At 41.3% G+C, this 13,178-nt stretch overlaps 1 protein-coding gene across 4 annotated transcripts in view; it reads right to left on the minus strand.

Moving 5' to 3' along the window:
* LOC126284091 (integrator complex subunit 1) overlaps positions 1-13,178 on the minus strand; it is a 292,520-nt gene that overhangs the window by 27,466 nt on the left and 251,876 nt on the right. For all 4 annotated transcript variants that reach the window (XM_049982751.1, XM_049982744.1, XM_049982760.1 and 1 more), the window contains one exon: positions 4,856-4,974. In XM_049982751.1, the coding sequence (XP_049838708.1) occupies positions 4,856-4,974 (119 nt within the window). The remainder of the gene's footprint in view (positions 1-4,855; positions 4,975-13,178) is intronic.

Raw genomic sequence — 13,178 nt, forward strand, 5'->3', positions numbered from 1 at the left:
GCTTAGATTCGAGTAAGAACGGTATGCACTTATGCCACAGATCACTTCTTGAATCTTTGAGCTTATCTTTATTCTAAGGGTTTATACAGTCCAAAAATTTGTGGGATTGAATGAAAGTAAGTAATACGTCTACAACACTGAAAACAGCCATGCTTTACTGACACTCAATGTGATTCAGCACAATACAAGACAAAAATATTTGCATAAAGACTCAGATTCATTCCTTGTGCAGCATAAGAGAAGACTTTCAAAATGAGGTGTACTGCACTTCAAAATTGTACCCTTAGACATAGTAAGAAATTGAGATTCCCTTCAGAGTCAAAAGAAAATTATAATTTTATTTTATTAACCACCCACTATACAAACTAATTGGTTACCTACATTCATGAACTGAATATTCACATCAGCCAACCAGTAATGTTCACCGTAAACAGGCTTCTATTCTTTTAGCATAGGTACAGTTATGTTTCACCACATATTAAAGTGGTCAATTAGGAAAAGGGAGAGAAGGAAATGTAGTAGGTGGATATGGATAGGGGGAGAGAAATGAAAGAGGAAGCCGCTTGCTAGAATTTTGCACAGAGCATAACTTAATCATAGCTAACACTTGGTTTAAGGATCATGAAAGAAGGAAGAACCCTGGAGATACTAAAAGGTATCAGATAGATTATATAATGGTAAGACAGAGATTTAGGAACCAGGTTTTAAATTGTGAGACATTTCCAGGGGCAGATGTGGACTCTGACCACAATCTATTGGTTATGACCTGTAGATTAAAACTGAAGAAACTGCAAAAAGGTGGGAAATTAAGGAGATGGGACCTGGATAAACTGAAAGAACCAGAGGTTGTACATAGTTTCAGGGAGAGCATAAGGGAACAATTGACAGGAATGGGGGAAAGACATACATTAGAAGAAGAATGGGTAGCTTTGAGGGATGCAGTAGCGAAGGCAACGGAGGATCAAGTAGGTAAAAAGACGAGGGCTAGTAGAAATCCTTGGGTAACAGAAGAAATATTGAACTTAATTGATGAAAGGAGAAAATATAAAAATGCAGTAAATGAAGCAGGCAAAAAGGAATACAAACGTCTCAAAAATGAGATCGATAGGAAGTGCAAAATGGCTAAGCAGGGATGGCTAGAGGACAAATGTAAGGATGTAGAGGCTTATCTCACTAGGGGTAAGATAGATACTGCCTACAGGAAAATTAAAGAGACCTTTGGAGATAAGAGAACCACTTGTATGAACATCGAGAGCTCAGATGGAAACCCAGTTCTAAGCAAAGAAGGGAAAGCAGAAAGGTGGAAGGAGTATATAGAGGGTCTATACAAGGGTGATGTACTTGAGGACAATATTATGGAAATGGAAGAGGATGTAGATGAAGATGAAATGGGAGATACGATACTGCGTGAGGAGTTTGACAGAGCACTGAAAGACCTGAGTCAAAACAAGGCCCCCGGAGTAGACAACATTCCATTGGAACTACTGACGGCCTCGGGAGAGCCAGTCCTGACAAAACTCTACCATCTGGTGAGCAAGATGTATGAAACAGGCGAAATACCCTCAGACTTCAAGAAGAATATAATAATTCCAATCCAAGAAATCAGGTGTTGACAGATGTGAAAATTACCGAACTATCAGTTTAATAAGCCACAGCTGCAAAACACTAATGCGGATTCTTTACAGACAAATGGAAAAACTAGTAGAAGCCGACCTCGGGGAACATCAGTTTGGATTCTGTAGAAATACTGGAACACGTGAGGCAATACTGACCTTACGACTTATCTTAGAAGAAAGATTAAGGAAAGGCAAACCTACGATTCTAGCATTTGTAGACTTAGAGAAAGCTTTTGACAATGTTCACTGGAATACTCTCTTTCAAATTCTAAAGGTGGCAGGGGTAAAATACAGGGAGCGAAAGGCTATTTATAATTTGTACAGAAACCAGATGGCAGTAATAAGTCGAGGGGCATGAAAGGGAAGCAGTGGTTGGGAAAGGAGTGAGACAGGGTTGTAGCCTCTCCCCGATGTTATTCAATCTGTATATTGAGCAAGCAGTAAAGGAAACAAAAGAAAAATTTGGAGTAGGTATTAAAATTCATGGAAAAGAAATAAAAACTTTGAGGTTCGCCGATAACACTGTAATTCTGTCAGAGACAGCAAAGGACTTGGAAGAGCAGTTGAACGGAATGGACAGTGTCTTAAAAGGAGTATATAAGATGAACATAAGCAAAAGCAAAACGAGGATAATGGAATGTAGTCTAATTAAGTTGGGTGATGCTGAGGGAATTAGATTAGGAAATGAGACACTTAAAGTAGTAAAGGAGTTTTGCTATTTGGGGAGCAAAATAACTGATGATGGTCGAAGTATAGAGGATATAAAATGTAGACTGGCAATGGCAAGGAAAGCATTTCTGAAGAAGAGAAATTTGTTAACATTGAGTATAGATTTAAGTGTCAGGAAGTCGTTTCTGAAAGTATCTGTATGGAGTGTAGCCATGTATGGAAGTGAAACATGGACGATAAATAGTTTTGGACAAGAAGAGAATAGAAGCTTTCAAAATGTGGTGCTACAGAAGAATGCTGAAGATTAGATGGGTAGATCGCATAATTAATGAGGAAGTATAGAATAGGATTGGGGAGAAGAGAAGTTTGTGGCACAACTTGACCAGAAGAAGGGATCGGTTGGTAGGACATGTTCTGAGGCATCAAGGGATCACCAATTTAGTATTGGAGGGCAGTGTGGAAGGTAAAAATCGTAGAGGGAGACCAAGAGATGAATACACCAAGCAGATTCAGAAGGATGTAGGTTGCAGTAGGTACTGGGAGATAAAGAAGCTTGCACAGGATAGAGTAGCACGGAGAGCTGCATCAAACCAGTCTCAGGACTGAAGACCACAACAACAACATTAAATATTACACTAGCAGTAGCAGACAAACAGTAGCTACCAGCTACATAATATAACTGTGAAAGTATCAAGACTTTCTTGCTACTTTCATGATGTTAAATTTAACTTCTGTAAGCACAAATAGCATCTGGAAAAAAAAGTCTGCGGCCCTTGTCCTATGAATCATCATCTGGCCTGACTACAGGCAGAATAGAGCCTTCTTTCTGCCACAGCACTGGATGTTTGGGTGGGAGATGGAAGGGGCAAGCCCATTACCCTTTTTGCCTTTTACACCCGGGAAAGAGCCCTGATTCTTAATCTGACAGCAAGCTGAGTGTATGTAGGGCCACCTTGGAGGGACTGGAACTAGGAAAAGTCCTTGTTCCTACTAGAACCTCTAGGGCCAGAGTCGAGCACTCTACCCGTGTAAAAAATAAATTTCTCACAAATGCTGTTCATGGAGTTAATATAACTGAGGAAACAGCAGCCTTTTTTCCCTCAAGTACCAACTTCCACCCTAATTTCCTAGGCATTTGACACAGTTCCCCACAGTCGTTTAATGAACAAAGTAAGAGCATACGGACTATCAGATCAATTGTGTGATTGGATTGAGGAGTTCCTAGATAACAGAACACAGCATGTCATTCTCAATGGAGAGAAGTCTTCCGAAGTAAGAGTGATTTCAGGTGTGCCGCAGGGGAGTGTCATAGGACCGTTGCTATTCACAGTATACATGAATGACCTGGTGGATGACATCCGAAGTTCACTGAGGCTTTTTGCAGATGATGCTGTGGTGTATCGAGAGGTTGCAACAATGGAAAATTGTACTGAAATGCAGGAGGATCTGCAGCGAATTGACGCATGGTGCACGGAATGGCAATTGAATCTCAATGTAGACAAGTGTAATGTGATGCGAATACATAGAAAGATAGGTCCCTTATCATTTAGCTATAAAGTAGCAGGTCAGCAACTGGAAGCAGTTAATTCCATAAATTATCTGGGAGTACGCATTAGGAGTGATTTAAAATGGAATGATCATATAAAGTTGATCGTCGGTAAAGCAGATGCCAGACTGAGATTCATTGCAAGAATCCTAAGGAAATGCAATCCGACAACAAAGGAAGTAGGTTACAGTACGATTGTTCGCCCAATGCTTGAATACTGCTCAGCAGTGTGGGATCCGCACCAGGTAGGGTTGATAGAAGAGATAGAGAAGATCCAACGGAGAGCAGCGCGCTTCGTTACAGGATCATTTAGTAATTGCGAAAGCGTTACGGAGATGATAGATAAACTCCAGTGGAAGACTCTGCAGGAGAGACGCTCAGTAGCTCGGTACGGGCTTTTGTTAAAGTTTCGAGAACATACCTTCACCGAAGAGTCAAGCAGTATATTGCTCCCTCCTACGTATATCTCGCGAAGAGACCATGAGGATAAAATCAGAGAGATTAGAGCCCACACAGAAGCATACCGACAATCCTTCTTTCCACGTACAATACGAGACTGGAATAGAAGGGAGAACCGATAGAGGTACTCAGGGTACCCTCCGCCACACACCGTCAGGTGGCTTGCGGAGTATGAATGTAGATGTAGATGTAGATGTTACATTTAGCTGGCACTATCAAAAATAATATTAAGCGGTATACTGTTAATTTATTGTCAATACAATGTACAGATTAAGTTCCCACAATCTGCTTTTTTGTGTTAATGCAGACCTTGCTTCATTCCACATCCCGGAAAGTTCTTCTTCATGATGGGGTCTATGAACCATAACAAATCCGTTAAAGTTATAGAAATGTTCATCGAATTATCGGATGCTACTGCTATCTTTACGATGAGAATTACAAGAAACAAAAACCCATTACCAGCTCTTTGGATAAAGTAATGTGCGCAAGCCAATGCAAATTGCATGAATGATACAATCCATCCGAATTATACAGGAAAAAAATTAAGAAACACGCTTTTACTCACCTGACACAGAAGCATTTTCAAGAAATGGTTCCCGTTCATCATCCTTGAAGTAATGTATAACACTTGGAATGCGCAGATATAGTTGCAGCAATAATTTTTGGGCAACTTCAGATCTTACACTGCAATGAGAACATAAAGCATGTCAGCCACGAAATCAGGAAGTTAATGGACAACAGTCGTGAAATAATTATAAAAAGTAGGAAAGTAATTTGATTCACACGATTTTCCCAAAAATTGCAAACATTAAAGTAAAGTACAAATTTGTTATAATAAGGAGAATATAAGACAGATCTGAAAAATTATTCAAAAAGAAGATTAGTCACTAATTTTATTTAAATTATTTTCTTACAAACTGCAAACAGCAAAGTAAGGTATAAATCTGCAGTAGTGTGCAAATTCATTGGTACAAGACAAATAAACTGTACGTATAATACACTAAGTGGCTAACTGAATGTCAAACCAATGTGTCCTCCTCTTGCTTTAATGAGATTCTGAACATGTTGTGGCATAGATTCAACCAGATCAGAATAAATGTTTCATAGCCATGTTGTCATGAAACCACATTTTTGCCACATTTACAAACTAACATACATTCTTTTATCAACAGTCCATTTAACCAAGACATCTCTTCACAAAACTCCACAAATTCTCAATGGGATTTAAGTCTGGTGAATTACCAGGCCGTTGAAGTACATTATTACTCTTTTCTTCTATGAATGTCTTGACTGCTTTAGAAATGTGACACAGGACCAGATCATGTTGAAATGCTCCTCCACCATGTGCATAGGTCTGTAGAAATGACACAATCCTGCATCTAAGAATTGCCATGTATTTGGCTGAATTCATCATCCATCAACTTGTTTGTGTCCCAGGGTCACTTGCAGTGAGGAATCTCCACAACATTTTTTGGAAGCATATTTTACAGACTGTTCAGGATGCTCACCCCTGACTGCCTCATGGGTGCTTCAACTGACAACACTTGCTCTGAACCCTTGAGAAATAAAAGGTGACTCATCACTGAAAATTACACGTTTCCAGTTATTTGAGATCCAGGATTTACGAATTTTGGCCTTTTTTCTTTCTTCATGGCAGGTGTTAACAATTGCTTCTTTATTGTGTTTCATGCCTTCCACTCACAATCAAGAAGCCTACGCTGTGCTGTTCTGTTGAAGAGCCAATTTCAACCCCAGTAGCAAAGACATCTTTCTGAAGGTTCTTAATTGTCTTGTGAGGGTGTATTCTACTGTAGAAAAGTACAGTTTTCTCAGTTATAGTGGTCATTTTTTGTTTTCATAGACATCTGTCTTTTCTCTTTGGAGACAATGAATGAGGCAGTCTCACTAAATGTCCTAATTCAGTCTTGAAACACAAGATCTTCCCCATACCAACAACAGAGGCAATGTCTCATAGTCGCAGTTGTGTGTTCATGAAGAGTAACTATTTTTGCAGGCTTATGGGGTGAAATGTTCCTTTTAACACAAACACAAAGTTTTCCAGCTGAGAATATAGAAATAACACATGCTGTTGATGCTCATACAAGCACTCCACTGAACTGAATTGTTGTTCACCATCAAGACAACAGTAGTCTACCAAGAGTTTAAGAATTCCTTGTAAAATATGAGATTGTCTCAATTAATTTGTACAGAATTGTGAAGACAAGGACATTGTTTAACATTTGTTACCAAAAATCTCGAAACATTTCTGACCAATTTACTTCAAATTTTTACACTTTACTCTAATATACATTTGGATAGACATTGGCTAGGTTTTTCTAAACAAAAATGTACAGCTTCTCCATTCAAACTGACTACCAGAAAGAAAATGCTGAGCTTTGAAAAGGTTAGATTTTGTTATCTTTCTTACTGTCAGTTTTAACTATGATTACTGGTCATTTAAACCATTACAGAAATTGTTTCTCCCATATATATTTTTGTACCTTGTATATAATTTTAAGCAAAAATTCTATACACAACAACATGCTTTTTCGTCTTCTTCCTCACAGTCGGTTTTAACAGAATACAGGGAAATTCTATTAATGGCTTATACTGGTTAATGATTAGACTACTACTATGCAATCTGAATCATCTGAAACTTTGCAATACTATGCATTTGCAGATTAAAACTATGTGAAATACTATCATTTGAGCTACTATCCTTATAGATCCAGCAGCTGAAGATGTTTCTCATACCCTGTATAACTTCATCCATTCATTTTAATTTTACAATTAAAGCCTTGTTTATAATAACAATAAGCAAGGTTCAAGGTCAGTGGGAGGGGGGAAAAGGGGATTTTTTTGGGGGGGGTGGGGTGGGTGGTTGGGTGGGGAATGGTCACAGGAGGGAGGAGGGGAAGAGGGCAACGACAGAGAGAGAGAGAGAGAGAGAGAGAGAGAGAGAGAGAGAGAGAGAGAGAGCAGGGGGGGCGGAGGGGGGGGGGGGGGGAAGGAAACTAGGAAATATTTCTAGTTTTCAAACAAATTTAGTAATTGTGAAATATTGCCGGGTTTGTTAGTTCATTATAACAAGAATCAACTTCCAATCCACTCCTCCACACCATCATCATCGTGAACTCTACAAACTCAATGGTGCCAGTGTCCATATGGCATTCCTATCTGTAAATCTACTTTTACATCTAAACCCATACTCTGCAAATGAATCTGAAGTGTGTCGCAGAGGATACTGCATCAGTTATTAGCGCCTCTTCTCATTCTATTCAAGTACGGAGTGTTGGAAGAATGACTGTGCGAATGCCTCTGTATCCGCTGTAATCAATCTAATCTTGTCTTCACTATCCCTACAGAAGCAATATGTAAGCTGTAATACAGGGCTTTTGAAAGTGAATATATGGATTTTAATGCTTTGCAACATTTATTATTTAACTTACAGTTATAAATAATACATCAATTTAAAGAGCAACTACAACAGTTTTCCTTAAAAGTGTTCAATGCCAGCACCATCGTCACACATTGAGTAGACAGGCGAGTTCTTCCAAAACCTTGACCTCTGTGTAGATAGCAATTGTTGCAACAAGGCTGCTTCTGAAGTCGGATAGATCAGCTGGTGGTGGAGACATAGAAACATCATCCTTTATGAACCCCCAAAGGCATGTGGTCAGAACCTGTGTGAACATGAATGTTATATAAAACAAGCTCTGTCATCCAGTGCCTTGCAACCAATCCAGCAATCGGGCACAACATTGTTTAACCAGTCACGTGATGAGTTATGCCAGTGAGATGGCACACCATTTTGCTCCCAAATAAAATTCTGCAGTTCAGCTTTTTCCAATTGAGGAAAGAGTCGTAGTTCTAGAGCATCAAGATGAGAAACACCAGTTACAGTTGCTTCACTGAAAAAGTCGAGCGGAGTCTCGTTGCAACTGTACCAACTCTTGATGATCTGCTGACCTCCAGAAACACACATTATGAGTGTTCACATTTCCGTTTAGGTGAAATGTCGATTCACCACTGAAGACAACACGATCCAGAAAATCTTCATCTCACACAGCAAAATTTCTTTTGCGAAGTTGGCACATAAACTGTAGTCTGTAGGCTTTAGAACTTTTAACAACTACAACCGACAAGGACCAACTGATATCTTGGGACTACATGTGATAGACTCTCACTCATCATTCATTCTTGGTCATTCCATAATCTTCCCTTTGTGCACGGGTATACAAACAAATCTGTTTGACTTGCTCTTTCATTTGATGTATTTTTATAACTGTAAGTTGAATGTAATAAATGATATTCCTAGAGTATTAATTTAAAGCTGATTCTTGAAACTTTGTAAATACACTTTCTTGGGATAGTCCATGTCTATTCTCAAGTGTCTGTCAGTTTGGTTTCTTTAACATCTCTGTTACACTCCCTGCCGCCGTTAGATAAGCAGCTGCAGCAGCAAGTCGTATAACCCTAGCTTACTTATTTGTTAGATAGTTTAATTAATTTCTTTGCGTGTTTTTGGGTACTTGCATTGTTTAATTCATATATTTCGGGCGTATTATAGTATTTGAGGGTTGTACCATCGCGCCTTAGTACCTGAATAGTGTAAATTCGCGTAGTCGTCTGTCTTCTGTTTTTGTTTTGAACAGCCAGTGTCGGCTGGTCACAGCCATTGTGCTCCCTGCCACCTTTGGATAAGCAGCTGCAGCAGCAAGTCATATACCCCTAGCTTACTTATTTGTTACATAGTTTAATTCTTAATTTCTTTGCGTGTTTTTGGGTACTTGCATTGTTTAATTCATATTTCGGGCGTATTATAGTATTTGACAGTTGTAGCATCGCGCTTTAGTGTTTACTTGGTAGATTCTTATTTAAATTGCGTGTGAGTTTCGTATAGGAGGTGCAATTTCAAGTTTTAGTTGCTGTAATCGTAAATTCAGCAGATTGTAGCGCAGTCGTTAGGCATTTGTACAGGTTAGTTGATACATTCTTTGCGTGTTTCGCTTGCGTTATCTAGGCACGGACTCGTGTTTCAGTAACTGTTGTTCAACATCGATTAGAATGGACAGGGACTGCGATTGCTGTGTTCGGATGAGGGCTGACTTGGCATCCCTTCGCTCACGGCTGCAATCGGCGCTGACTTCGGTCGCGCAGCTTGAGGATGTTGCCAATGGGCACCACTGTGGGGAGCCGGACTTGGGTATCACGGGGATGTCAACCTCGTCCCGTCTGTCCCCAGATCGGTCTGCCGCTGTGGTTGCCCCGGTTGCTGCCTGCAGTGGGGCTGAGCCCTCGCCTGTGGTTGATTGGGAGGTCGTTCCAAGGCATGGCAGGCAGCGAAAGGCGTCCCCGGAGGCTGATCAGAAAGCCTCCCCGGTGCGTCTGACAAACCAGTTTCAGGCACTGTCTCTGGCTGAGCCAGATGCAGCTGCCTGCCCTGTTTCAGAGGATCATTCTCAGCCTTCAAGGTCCGGGCAATCGCAGAGGGTGGGCTTACTGGTAGTTGGGAGCTCCAATGTTAGGCGCGTAATGGTGTCCCTTAGGGATACGGCGGCTAAGGAGGGGAAGAAATCCAGTGTGCACTCCGTGTGCATTCCGGGAGGAGTCATTCCTTATGTGGAGAGGGTCCTTCCGGATGTCATGAAGAGCACAGGGTGCAGCCAGCTGCAGGTGGTGGCACATGTCGGCACTAATGACGTGTGTCGCTTTGGATCTGAGGAAATTCTCTCTGGATTCCAGCGGCTATCTGATCTGGTGAAGGCTGCCGGTCTTGCTTACGAGATGAAGGCAGAGCTCACCATCTGCAGCATTGTTGACAGAACCGACTGCGGACCTTTGGTGCAGAGCCGGGTGGAGGGTCTGAATCAGAGGCTCAGACAGTTTTGTGCCCGTGTTGGCTGCAGATTACTTGACTTGCACCATAGGGTGGTGGGATTTCGGGTTCCGCTGAATAGGTCAGGAGTTCACTACACTCAGCTGGCGGCTACACGGCTAGCGGAGGCTGTGTGGCGTGGACTGGGCAGTTTTTTAGGTTAGAAGGCCTCGGGAAAGTACAGGGTGGGCTGCAATGTCAAAGGGTGCATGGCAATTACAGGACATGCTTGGATCAAGGAACAGTCGGAATTATAGTTGTAAATTGTTGTGGTTGCGCTGGAAAAGTCCCTGAGCTTCAAGTGCTAATAGAAAGCACAGAAGCTGATATCGTTATAGGTACAGAAAGCTGGCTAAAGCCTGAAATAAGTTCTGCAGAAATTTTTACGAAGTCTCAGACGGTTTTCAGGAAAGATGGATTAGGCAGAATTGGTGGTGGAGTGTTTGTGTCTGTCAGTAGTGGTTTATCTTGTAGTGACGTCGAAGTAAATACTCCGTGCGAATTGGTATGGGTGGAGGTTATACTTAACAGCCGAATTAAGTTAATAATTGGCTCCTTCTACCGACCCCCAGACTCCGATGATACAGTTGCGGAAGAGTTCAGAGAAAGTTTGAGTCTCGTAACAAATAAATACCCCACTCATATGGTTATAGTTGGTGGGGACTTCAACCTACCCTTGGTATGTTGGCAAAAATACTTGTTCAAAACCGGTGGTAGGCAGAAAACGTCTTCCGAAATTGTCCTAAATGCTTTCTCCGAAAATTATTTCGAGCAGTTAGTCCACGAACCCACGCGAATTGTAAATGGTTGCGAAAACACACTTGACCTCTTAGCCACAAACAATCCAGAGCTGATAGAGAGCATCATGACTGATACAGGGATTAGTGATCACAAGGTCGATGTAGCTAGGTTCAATACAGTTTCTTCCAAATCCATCAGAAACAATCGCAAAATAATTTTATTTAAAAAAGCGGATAAATTGTCACTAGAAGCCTTCCTAAAAGACAATTTCCATTCCTTCCGAACTGACTATGCGAATGTAGACGAGATGTGGCTCAAATTCAAAGATATAGTAGCAACAGCAATTGAGAGATTCATACCTCATAAATTGGTAAGAGATGGAACGGATCCCCCGTGGTACACAAAAAAGGTCCGAACGATGTTGCAGAGGCAACGGAAAAAGCGAAGTTCAGAAGAACGCGAAATCCCGAAGATGGGCTAAAATTTACAGACGAGCGAAACTTGGCACGTACTTCAATGCGAGATGCCTTTAATAGGTTCCACAACGAAACATTGTCTCGAAATTTGGTAGAAAATCCGAAGAAATTCTGGTCGTATGTAAAGTACACAAGCGGCAAGACGCAGTCAATAAATTCGCTGCGCAGTGCCGATGGTACTGTTACCGACGACTGTGGCGCTAAAGCGGAGTTACTGAACGCAGTTTTCCGAAATTCCTTCACCAGGGAAGACGAATGGAATATTCCAGAATTTGAAACACGAACATCTGCTAGCATGAGTTTCTTAGAGGTAGATACCTTAGGGGTTGTGAAGCAACTCAAATCGCTTGATACGGGCAAGTCTTCAGGTCCAGATTGTATACCGATTAGGTTCCTTTCAGATTACGCTGATACTATAGCTCCCTACTTAGCACTCATATACAACCGCTTGCTCACCGATAGATCTGTACCTACAGATTGGAAAATTGCGCAGGTCGCACCAGTGTTCAAGAAGGGTAGTAGGAGTAATCCATTTAACTACAGACCTATATCATTGACGTCGGTTTGCAGTAGGGTTTTGGAGCATATACTGTATTCAAACATTATGAATCACCTCGAAGGGAATGATCTATTGACACGTAATCAGCATGGCTTCAGAAAACATCGCTCTTGTGCAACACAGCTAGCTCTTTATTCGCACGAAGTAATGGTCGCTATCGACAGGGGATCTCAAGTTGATTCCGTATTTCTAGATTTCCGGAAAGCTTTTGACACCGTTTCTCACAAGCGACTTCTAATCAAGCTGCGGGCCTATGGGGTATTGTCTCAGTTGTGCGACTGGATTCGTGATTTCCTGTCAGGAAGGTCACAGTTCGTAGTAATAGACGGCAAATCATCGAGTAAAACTGAAATGATATCAGGTGTCCCCCAGGGAAGCGTCCTGGGACCTCTGCTGTTCCTGATCTATATAAATGACCTGGGTGACAATCTGAGCAGTTATCTTAGATTGTTCGCAGATGATGCTGTAATTTACTGTCTAGTAAGGTCATCCGAAGACCAGTATCAGTTGCAAAGCGATTTAGAAAAGATTGCTGTATGGTGTGTCAGGTGGCAGTTGACGCTAAATAACGAAAAATGTGAGATGATCCACATGAGTTCCAAAAGAAATCCGTTGGAATTCGATTACTCGATAAATAGTACAATTCTCAAGGCTGTCAATTCAACTAAGTACCTGGGTGTTAAAATTACAAACAACTTCAGTTGGAAGGACCACATAGATAATATTGTCGGGAAGGCGAGCCAAAGGTTGCGTTTCATTGGCAGGACACTTAGAAGATGCAACAAGTCCACTAAAGAGACAGCTTACACTACACTCGTTCGTCCTCTGTTAGAATATTGCTGCGCGGTGTGGGATCCTTACCAGGTGGGATTGACGGAAGACATCGAAAGAGTGCAAAAAAGGGCAGCTCGTTTTGTATTATCACGTTATAGGCGAGAGAGTGTGGCAGATATGATACACGAGTTGGGATGGAAGTCATTACAGCAAAGACATTTTTCGTCGCGGCGAGACCTTTTTACGAAATTTCAGTCACCAACTTTCTCTTCCGAATGCGAAAATATTTTGTTGAGCCCAACCTACATAGGTAGGAATGATCATCAAAATAAAATAAGAGAAATCAGAGCTCGAACAGAAAGGTTTAGGTGTTCATTTTTCCCGCTCGCTGTTCGGGAGTGGAATAGTAGAGAAATAGTATGATTGTGGTTCGATGAACCCTCTGCCAAGCACTTAAATG

This window comes from Schistocerca gregaria, chromosome 1 (assembly GCF_023897955.1).
Source record: "Schistocerca gregaria isolate iqSchGreg1 chromosome 1, iqSchGreg1.2, whole genome shotgun sequence".
In the NCBI taxonomy this organism is placed as follows: Eukaryota; Metazoa; Arthropoda; class Insecta; order Orthoptera; family Acrididae; genus Schistocerca; species Schistocerca gregaria.